The following is a 10,395-nucleotide window of genomic DNA, read 5'->3' on the forward strand; positions in this document are numbered from 1 at the left end:
CTCTCTGCCTCTCTGCCTCTCTGCCTCTGTAGAAATGAGCCGCTTCTGCTCGGACAACAACAACTTTCCCTACGACAACAACGTCCTGGTTCTGGACATGGTGCTGGGCTCTCTGTGGGGAGTGCCCCAGCCCATAAACTGGGACAACGTAGCCAAGCTAGTTCCAGGATTCACTGCCAAGGAGGTAACTGGAGGGCTGGGTAACTATGAGTGCTTCCATCCATCCATCCATCCCTCCCATCTGTCCAACGATCCCATCCATCCATCATTCCACTGGTTTAGAAACATGAGGCCTGGCTTGTTGATGACAAATAATACCACGGCACTGATGTGATCTCACAGTGTGCCCGTCGATTCGAGGAGCTGAAGAGCGCGGGGGGGTTCCCTCACGTGGACAACCAATGCAACGCCCTGACAGAAGGAAGCACCTGGCCCTCGGACGGCCTGACCACGCTGCTGGATGCTGGGGAGGTGGTGGAGACAGGAGTCAGCCAGAGCAGCATCAACGTTACAGGTCAGCTAACATTTTCCCATCATACGCTCGTGAAACAGGCATTAAATTGCATTCTATGTGGTATTAAAAAGGGCTTAAATTGAATTTAAAGAACCCTGTTAGAAGTTTGTCATCACACCTATTTGCTGCTCTTAAAGCTTTTTTACTCGCATGAAACATTCTAAGTTCTATTCAGTCTAAAATGTAAATTGTGATATTGACAGTTACTGTTTGATACCTGGATTCAGAGTATATTTACATTTTTTCTTTTCTTTTTCTGCTGATGTCAGCAGGCTCCAAATCGACGGCCACAGGAAGGGCTGGTGCTGTGGAGAAGAAAGAGAGAAGAGTCTCAGCAGAGGAGGAGGACAAGCCTCAGAAGCCACGAGAGTGAGTGTTGAGAGCTCAGTCTGTACAAAGTGCTGTTTCCCACGGCTGTGAACCCAGGGTAACAAAAATGCACATTGATTCTTTACGCGTACGTACGCACTTGCTCTATCTTTAACGGTGGAACATACGGCATTCAGAGCATTAATATAGCAGCAAACAACTACTAGCTATGTGTAGATATAGTGGAGTATGAAGTCATCTCCCTCAGTGTGTGTCGTTAATAGAGCTTCTCCTGGCTTTGATTACATAATGTTAGTGCATGTTAGTGCATGTTAGCACCCCACACTGGTTAGCGCATGGTAAACCACCATATGAGCGCACTGCGCTCATATGGTGGTTTACAGCACCCACTCTATGGTACCCTCTCAGGTTAACACTCTATACTCAGTCAGCAATTTGGCCGTTGTTTGCGCTGTTAGCTGCAAGCTACCGGCTCAGCAGTCGCCATGTTGAGAGCCTTTGGAAGTCAATGTAAATGCTCCCAATCTTGTATATAGCATCTTTAAATGATACTCTATCTTATATATATATATATACAGCTGGAAAAAGTTTGAAGTTCTGTGTTGTTTACCGTGTTTGAACTCTCTCCTCACAGTCCCAACATGGTCATCCATGTGTGCGACGAGACTAAGAACCTGAAGCAGGACTTCACTTGCCCCAGAGACCTCCTGGTGAAAGAGATGCGCTACTTCGCCGAGTACTTGTCCGTGGACACCCAGAGGTGGGAGGAGGTGGACATCTCCGTCCACTGTGACGTGCAGATCTTCGACTGGCTCATGAACTACGTGAGGAGGAACTCGGCGGGGGAGGGAAACAAGGACAAACCCCGCCTCGGTAAATCCCCGGACTAACTGTTAAACAGCAGCAAAATGTCACATTCTTACACATGGGAGTGCCTGAGCTGTCACTTACCTGTTTGTATAGAACCCTCGGATGACGCCTGATTTAATGGTCACTAAACGCAGTGTGTGTTTGGTGTTACCGGCTGTGTGTTCTGTGCTGTTTGTCGGTTGTGGGGTTTCGCTTGGTTGGTCACGTGGTGTTTGTCGGTTACAGAGCCCAGCAATGTGATCTCAATCCTCATCTCCTCCGAGTTCTTGAAGATGGATACGTTAGTAAGTGTTGTGACGCTGGGTGTGGTGACGTACCTCGGGCCTTTTGTTTTTCATATTAAAAAATTAAATAAATTGATGTGTTGCCTGGCAACAACATATTCCCAAGAATATCCACCAGCAGCTTGCAAATGTCTTTATGTTTCACACCTGATAATTGGTTATGTATCCCAGTCCAGGGTCAGAAACCAGAGGCCCCCTACATAGAGCTTTGTTAACTTGATGTCGCATGGATGTTAAGAGTGTAGACGCTCTTTTGCCCCCGACAGTTATTCAGACCACTGCTCTGTAAGGAGAGCTAGTTCTAGAGTAGCGCTTATGTGGGATCATTCAACATTTAGTGTACCGTTGCCGTGAAAGGTCTTATAAGACCGGTTTGTGTTTGCCCACGTTCAGGTGGAGGAGTGCATCCAGTACTGCCACAAACACATGAGCGCCATCGTGGCCACGCCGTGCAACATGAACTGCATCAACAGCAACCTGGCAACGCGCATCGCCGAGCTCTTCAGCCACAACGAGGCCGACGACATCAGGGACAAAAAAGACAAGTTCAAAAGGTAACAGGTGGGAGTGAGGAATGTTTTATTTAAGTGGTTCAGAAATCTACTTGCTCAATGGCAATTTGTACTTGCCCCTTTAACATTTTATTTATTTATAAAGAAACAACTAAGACCACCTGGAAAAAAGAGAAGATGGGTTTAAAGGGACAGTTCACCCCCAAATCAAAAACGCATATTGTTCCTCTCACCTGTAGTGCTGTTTATTAATGTAGATTGTTTTGGTGTGAGTTGCCGAGTGACGGCGAGTTGTCTGCCTTCTCTCCAATATAATGGAGCTACATGGCACTCGGCTTGTGGGGCTCTAAAAATACATTTAAAAAACTCAACAGCAAAGTCTCTCTCCAGAAATCATGACCCGACTACTCAAGATAATCCACAGACCTTGTTGTGAGCCGTTTTTATAAAGGAACTATTTTTCTTTCAACCACAGTTCCTACATTGTGGATTGTGGATTCTCTTGAGTAACGTCATGATTTATGGAAACCCTTTGCCATACAGTTGAGTTATAATGGAGAGCAGGCAGACGTCTCCAAAACAAGACAAGTCACACTAAAAACAATCTCGATTGATAAACAGCGCTACATGTAAGAGGAAAAATAAGTCGATTTTGGGGTGAACTGTTCCTTTAATTATTTTTCGCCATTTGCCCGATCGGCAAATGAGTTGCTAGATCTACTAGCCCAACGTGGCTTTTTCCCTCGCTCTGTTGTAGTAATCAGTGCTTCTTAGTAAAATGTGATGTGAGGAGAGAAGTCTATTATAACAGGTCATCCTCACACAGTCAGTCGCTGGGTTGATTATGTTAATGACATATATAAACACCTCTATTTTTGACAACATCAAATAATGCTAGAAATTTTATTTTCCCGCTCAAAGCAAATTGTTTCAGAAGAAGATTGAGCGTCTCTTCGATCCCAACTACCAGGGCAGAGATTCACCGGGAAACGCCTTGACTCTCTACAGGTGAGCGGCAGCAGCAGCAGCAGCAGCTAGCCTCTGAGTTTACCTGCTGAGCAACAGCCTTCATTACCAGCTCTTTGTTCATAAACATCAGCTTCGGCCTCACTAATTATGTGTTTGTTCCCAGGTGTGGTCTGTGTCTCAAGCTGCTGGCCAAAGACACGGAGAGGAAGATTTCTTGCGTTCCGGGGAAAATCAACATCGATGCTTGCGGGGAGATCATCTATTCGCACACTAAGTATTACAGCGGTGTCCTGTGCATGGACAAGAGTCATGCGCTCATAGTCCCTGTTTGTTCAGCTGTCAGCAATAATACGACAGAAATGAGTTCCATTTCACTTTTGAAGGTCTTGATCATGGTCTGTGTGTAACTGTGTGTGTGTGTGTGTGTGTGTGTGTGTGTGTGTGTGTGTGTGTGTGCGCGCACGTTTGCAGGCAGAAGAGCTGGGATGTGCACGAATACATCACCGGTCTGTATGAGGAGCTCAAGTCCTGGGTCCTGGTCTACTGGAGAATCTGGGGTACCATCAACTACCTGACCTGCTCCCGATGCCAGCAAGTGTGTGTGTGTGTGTGTGTATGTGTGTGTGTGTGTGTTTGTCTACGGCATGCAAGGTTTTTGTGTGTGAGCACTTAATGACCGTGTGTGTGTGTGTGTGCGTGTGTGTGTGTGTGCAGGTGTTTGTCTGTGCAGAGCTGACCCATTGCAAGTACCACCCAGACAGTGTGCTGTACGCTGGCATGGGTACTGAGAAAGGCTGGCATGGTGCAGGAATGTACCCCTGCTGCAACCAGAGGGTTCTCCGCTTTGACCCGTCCGGTATACCCAAGGTATGGACACACACGCACACACACACACACACACACACGCACACACACACGCACACACACACACGTACGCACACACACGCACACGCTATGTGTGTACTTATGTTCTAATAAAACCTTCATAACTGCTCGTAACCAAAAACACAAATCCAGTTGGTTCAACGTCAACTTATTAGTATTTAGTTATTACATCAATTAAACCATGCATGCTTTCATATCATCTTTAGTTTGGTCAGTAAAGCAGCTGGATTAAGGAAATGCTGCCGTAGTCAATGCTTAACGTGACCATCATGTGTGCTTTTCTAAGTCCTCTACTTGGCTTGTAAAGTAATGTGCTCAGAGTGCCGTCCCACTGCATGCTGGGACTGTTACGAATAGATGCAGCTCACAGATAACGCAGAGGTCAGCAAGAGCGGAACGGCTGCACAAAGAGACTGGTAGAAGATGGACTTGTGTAACCGGTATTTGTAATAGTGCGTCTCGTGATCACGTGCTCTTTTATAGTGATTTCTCAGAGAGGGGGCTGTGTTGTGTTTACTGCAGAATATAACTCATTGTTAGATTTTCTACTGCAGTCTCCCCCAGACAAAGAGAGCGTAAAGACAGAAAAAGGAAAGGTTATTCTAACATGAAGTGAGTTAATTCAGTTTGTCGCTTGTCATCCTACAGTTTTTAATGTCCCCTCTCCGACCCCAATATTAAGTCCACTGTGCGTGCATACCCTGATGCAGTTGAAGGGAAGGTTCAGGTGCTTTGAAGTGGGGTTGTATGAGGTACTTATCCACAGTCAGTATAGTACCTACAGTAGATGGCGGCCGACACGCAGGAGTACCAGCACGGGAGCAAAGCGGTGTACCGCTGTGGACGGGGGGGCAGCAGCAAAACTAAAGAAAGTCTATATCATCTATATTGTGTGACTTTGGTTTGTCCGATCTTGCTGCTGAACTGACTGATGAGTCGCCAAATTAATTTCGTCGTATCTTATTACGAGGACAATCAACATCCTCATCCTAACCCTCACATGTCACATAATTACACAAACAAACTAACCGGTCAAGGCAGCGATAGACCAGCAACTCCCTTGTTCTGCATGGTCAGATTAAATTTTTTTGTCGAAAGAGTCTTGATAAGAAAAGGCTTTCTGACGGCGAGGTAAAGCTAATATTTTGAATGTAGCGTCACTTCATAGTCTGTATATAAAAATTGGACGTAGTCATCGGGACGTCACCCATTGGTTTGTGGCATTTTGGCTATCTTGGACTTTGGCTCTCGCCATCTAGTTTTTTTGCGACCAGTGAGCGAAAGTGACCATATTTGGACTGCGGAGCTGTGACTTAAAGAAGCCCTATGGCAGCGACCTGTCAATCACAATGTAGCCCCGCCCTAAAGCATCCCCTGCTTTATGGTCTGTTTGACTCTAAATGGACCATAATTTACTGAATGAACATCATGCTGTATTGAAGAAGACTTGAAACTAGAGATTGAGACCATAAACTCATGTTTACAATGTTTACTGAGGTAATAAATCAAGAGAGAAGTAGAGTCATTTTCCCATAGACTTCTATACAACCAGACTTTTTTGCAACCAGAGGAGTCGCCCCCTGCTGGCCATGAGGGAGAGTGCAGGTTTAAGGCACTTCTGCATTGGCTTCACTTTTCAGACCTGCTTCATGCAACCCCACTTGCCGACCTCTCCCTTCAAGTACAGATGTGTTTGTGTGTTGAGGGCTGTAAGATGCGAGACCACATAGTGAACGTCCCCGATGACGACACCTGCGACGAGGTGACCTCAGCCCAGACCAGAGTCCTCAATGACCTGCTGCTGCACAGAGACGCAGTGTGTTTGTCCAACACACCGCCTGCAGAGGGGTGAGCATCATCAGGATGTGTGTGTGTGTGTGTTTGCAGGGATTCTGATTAAAAATCTTTTTTTTCTTTGCGATCTTATGTGTTAGTGCTGAGGAGAGTCCACCCAGTGTAGAGAAGGTTCAGGACTGCGACGTCCTCCTGGAGCCAACACTGCTGGGACCTCTGAGAGGAGACGGCAGCCCTGTGAGTCCTCTTCCTCTGTCTCTTCTCTCCGTCTCCTACTTTTCTTCTACCGTGTACATTCTTTCTGGTTCTGACTTCAACTACTTTCTTTTTTTCTCCCCCAACCAGTTTTCCCTTTTGAAAAACTGGAGTCTGCAACTGGTAGGAACTTTCCCCTCATTCCCTTCATCACATTTAGTTTAGCCAGCCGTCTTTCACAATTACAAACACATGCAGGCGCCGTTACCGAGATCTTCTGTGAGATAAGTCGAGTGTAAAGTGACCTTCATCTTCCAGAGGCAGCAGACTCTCCTGTCAGAGGATGAGGAGTACACCACGGGGTCAGAGGTCACCGAGGATGAGGTGGGGGATGAAGAGGAGCTGTCCAAGAAACAAGGTGGGGAAGCTTCGTAGCGCTTTGTGATGGTAGATGCACTTTTTTTTTTCATGTCTGTACAGTGTGGCGTTAAAATGATGCCGAATGGCAGAAGTGTTTGTGGTAATCGTCCCACATTTGGTGCTTGCAGCTTTGATTTGAGCTTCACTTATACGGCTGCAACTCACGTATTAATCACGGATTAGTCTGGCAGTAATGTTATTCAGTAACCACACTGAATAATTAGTCATTTTATGATATACATATTATTTTTAAGAAGTTTTACTTTAAAGGAATGGTTCACCATTTTTAAAACACAAAAAACTCACCGTTCACAAAACACTTTCTTTTCAAGAGTGAGATCTGTATGTGTGTTCAGAGGTGGAGCTCAGAACACGATTAGCTTAGCTTAGCTTAGTTTAGCATGAAGACTAGAAGCAGAACAAGCCTGTCTCTTAGGCTCTGTCTAAAGTTAAAAATAAAATATTCCCAAACACCTCTGAAGATGACGAAGTAAGTAACACGAAGTAACGAGTTACGGAAGTATTTCTTGATGAACAGCAGTTTATTGAAACGTCCAGAACGTATGTTCTCTAGTAGTAGATGATTATTTGCACCGTGTCATGTTCTCTGAATAAGAGAATCATTCGTCATCACTCAGAGTGCCACACACGATGCCTTCAGGTGTTCATTTACTGTGACTTATCGCCCTCTGACGTCATAATAAACGTATCTTCATGACGTTGTTTCAGTGAAACTGAGTTCCTTTAACCTGGTAGCAGCTTCCCTTTAACGTTCAGTTTAAATGATAAAAGCAAAATGAGGACGCGTAGTGAAACATGTCTCTATATTTAGCACCTCATCACACTCGTTTTCATCCCGTCTATTTTTATCATGTCACTGTTGGTACTTTCAGCCCTTTCTTAATAAGGATGGGAAATAAAACAGTTGCTCTCTTTGGCCAGCAGATGGCGTGATGTGCCGTCCCAGCATATTCATCATGCTCTTTATGTGTGTGTGTGTGCGCCTGTTGTTTCCAGCTGCTAAGAAGGCCAAGACGACCCACAGACATCTGAAAAAACAAATGTCCTCTCCGAACTTCCAGCGCAAAGACAAAGCAGAGAAAGTGAGTCAGCGGCTTCATTCATATTAATTTCCTCAGAGCAGTGAAACACTGAAGAGACTTCTTGTTTTGGTCTCATGGTGCTTATGGCATTGTAAAGCTGCAGCGTAGTCAATGATGTACTGTAGCAGGCTGTATTGTTTACAGTCTGAAATATAGATATGGAAATATTGCTTTTCACAATATTTTGAATTTAATTTAATTTCGCTTTATTTTATTTTGATGAATGTATTGCATTGTAGACACACTAGAAGTTGTTAATAATTTGTTTTATCAATGCATAATAATTCAGCTTCGAGGAATTAGTACGTACAGTTGACTCTGACTTATGCATTACAACTCATTAAACACACAGCTTATTTATGTATTTTTGAATGTATTATTATTGTTTATTCATGTTAATTCAACCAGAAGCCCTGCAGGCTGTTTGTTGTTAAACTCTGTATTTACTTTGTATTTAGTTTTACAGTTGCATTCGATTTAAGGACATCGTGTTAATAGTACATTTGTTCGTAACTGTATTACTACTCTAATAACACAGTGCAGTACATATTTACACCCCGAGTGTCAAACTGTAACTTTAAAAGATTCAAAGTTTTCTAAACCTGGCTTCCTTTCCCTCAGACACTGTCCAGGGACAACACACCTTTCACGTGAGTTCATCTGCAAACACTCGGTCGTTTAGAAAATCCTCACACTCATGCTCACACATTTACGTACCTACAGTATCAGATGAGGAGGATGTTTATTCTTATGTACTTGATTAGACTTAAATGTTTTAAATATCTTGATTTCATATCTGTCTTTTACTTGCATCCTGACGCTGGTGCCTGCGTTGTGTTTTGTAGAGTGAGTGTCCAGAAGAATAAGTGGGACAGTTCTCGCTCCATGAGATACAACCAGGACGCTCAGAGGGAAGAAGGTAAATTATTATTAATGCTTTCATATTTTTAAATGCATTTACTTTACTCTTTTAAACTTACATCTGTATGGAAGCCAATAGGGGACTTTATTTTAATGTTACTGAAAACTTGAAATTGAGACAAACAATGGAACTTTGGTCGGCGATCAAGGAAGCGACGTCCTAACTGACGAGAGGGCTGAGAGACGGCATTTACATTTACATTTTAGTGACATTTAAATGTAAATGAAATAGACTGTGGCTTATTGCTTTTGAATATTTTCCACTGTACAGCAGGGTATGTCATTAATAATTAAATATCAAATGCCATTTTCATTTAGAAATTGTTAGAACATTTTGATTTGAATTGTGACTCAAAGAATGCTCGTATCTGGCTACTTTTGTTTTTATTGCATTTTAATTCTCAAATTTGAATCGGAATATGAATTTCAAAAATGGTCGTAGTACGCCCATAAGAGTTCATCATTTTTACTAAATCCATCCATCCATCCATCCATCCATTCTCCTCCGCTTATCTGGGATCGGGTCGCGGTGGCAGCAGGTCAAGCAGGCTGACCCAGACTTCCCTCTCACCGGCAACATGTTCCAGCTCATTCTGGGGGATCCCGAGGCGTTCCCAGGCCAGCTGGGAGATGTAATCCCTCCAGCGTGTTCTGGGTCTTCCCCGGGGTCTCTTCCCAGTTGGACGTGCCTGGAAAACCTCCAGTGGGAGGCGTCCAGGAGGCATCCTAATTAGATGCCCGAACCACCTCAGCTGACTCCTTTTCAACGCGAAGGAGTAGCGGCTCGACTCCAAGCTCCCTCCTGATAACCGAGCTCCTTACCCTGTCTCTAAGGCTGAGCCCGGCCACCCTACAGAGGAAACTCATTTCGGCCGCTTGTAGCCGCGACCTCGTCCTTTCGGTCACGACCCAGAGTTCGTGACCATAGGTGAGGGTAGGAACGTAGACCGAGTGGTAAATTGAGAGCTTTGCCTTCCGGCTCAGCTCCCTCTTCACCAAGACGGTCCGGTGCAGCACCTGCTTTACTGCTGCAGCTGCACCGATCCGTCTGTCGATCTCCCGCTCCATCTTACCCTCACTCGTGAACAAGACCCCGAGATACTTGAACTCCTTCGCTTTACTCAAATATCACATATACAGGTGGAAAATTACAAAGCTATTGTGGAGTTACATTATGATTTTAATAAAGACCCCTATAGGCTTCCATACATTCCCGCTAAGTCAACATCAACTTGTTTCCTGCTGTGCGTTTATTCCCTTTACGTGTCCCTGTGAACCAGACCAGCGTCGCATGGTGGAGATCATCGGCTACCTGACGAAGATGAGGTTTGGAGACCAGGAGCAGAGCAAGTCGAAGGACACGAAGGAGGCAAGCATCTGTTCACGTACACGCAAAATGTCATTCAGCATCAGGACGCCGGGAATGTAGCTTTCACCGCCGCGTTTAGTCTCATCTCACATCATGTGCTCATGATCTGGGTGCTGAGCAGTCAGCCCTGCTGTCCTAGTTTTTGCAGCTGCCTGATGTCGGATTGTTTTTGTTCTGGACAATGTGTGTGTGTGTGTGTGTGTGTGTGTGTGTGTGTGTGTGTGTGTGT

General features: G+C 44.8%; 1 protein-coding gene across 1 annotated transcript; it reads left to right on the top strand.

Moving 5' to 3' along the window:
* Nucleotides 1–10: 10 nt before the first annotated feature.
* LOC116377734 (uncharacterized protein KIAA1841-like) lies at nucleotides 11–10,389 on the top strand. The gene is made up of 18 exons (XM_031839443.1): nucleotides 11–184; nucleotides 343–514; nucleotides 787–883; nucleotides 1,479–1,717; nucleotides 1,940–1,998; nucleotides 2,392–2,552; nucleotides 3,432–3,518; nucleotides 3,643–3,753; nucleotides 3,951–4,074; nucleotides 4,194–4,346; nucleotides 6,070–6,212; nucleotides 6,299–6,395; nucleotides 6,504–6,536; nucleotides 6,672–6,771; nucleotides 7,791–7,876; nucleotides 8,498–8,526; nucleotides 8,722–8,795; nucleotides 10,078–10,389. The coding sequence occupies exons 1-18, from the start codon at nucleotides 35–37 to the stop codon at nucleotides 10,224–10,226; spliced, it is 2,064 nt and encodes a 687-aa protein (XP_031695303.1). The 5' UTR covers nucleotides 11–34; the 3' UTR covers nucleotides 10,227–10,389.
* Nucleotides 10,390–10,395: the final 6 nt, after the last annotated feature.

The sequence above is a fragment of the Anarrhichthys ocellatus genome, unplaced genomic scaffold (assembly GCF_004355925.1).
Source record: "Anarrhichthys ocellatus isolate YVR2014 unplaced genomic scaffold, GSC_Weel_1.0 scaffold1615, whole genome shotgun sequence".
NCBI lineage: Eukaryota > Metazoa > Chordata > Actinopteri > Perciformes > Anarhichadidae > Anarrhichthys > Anarrhichthys ocellatus.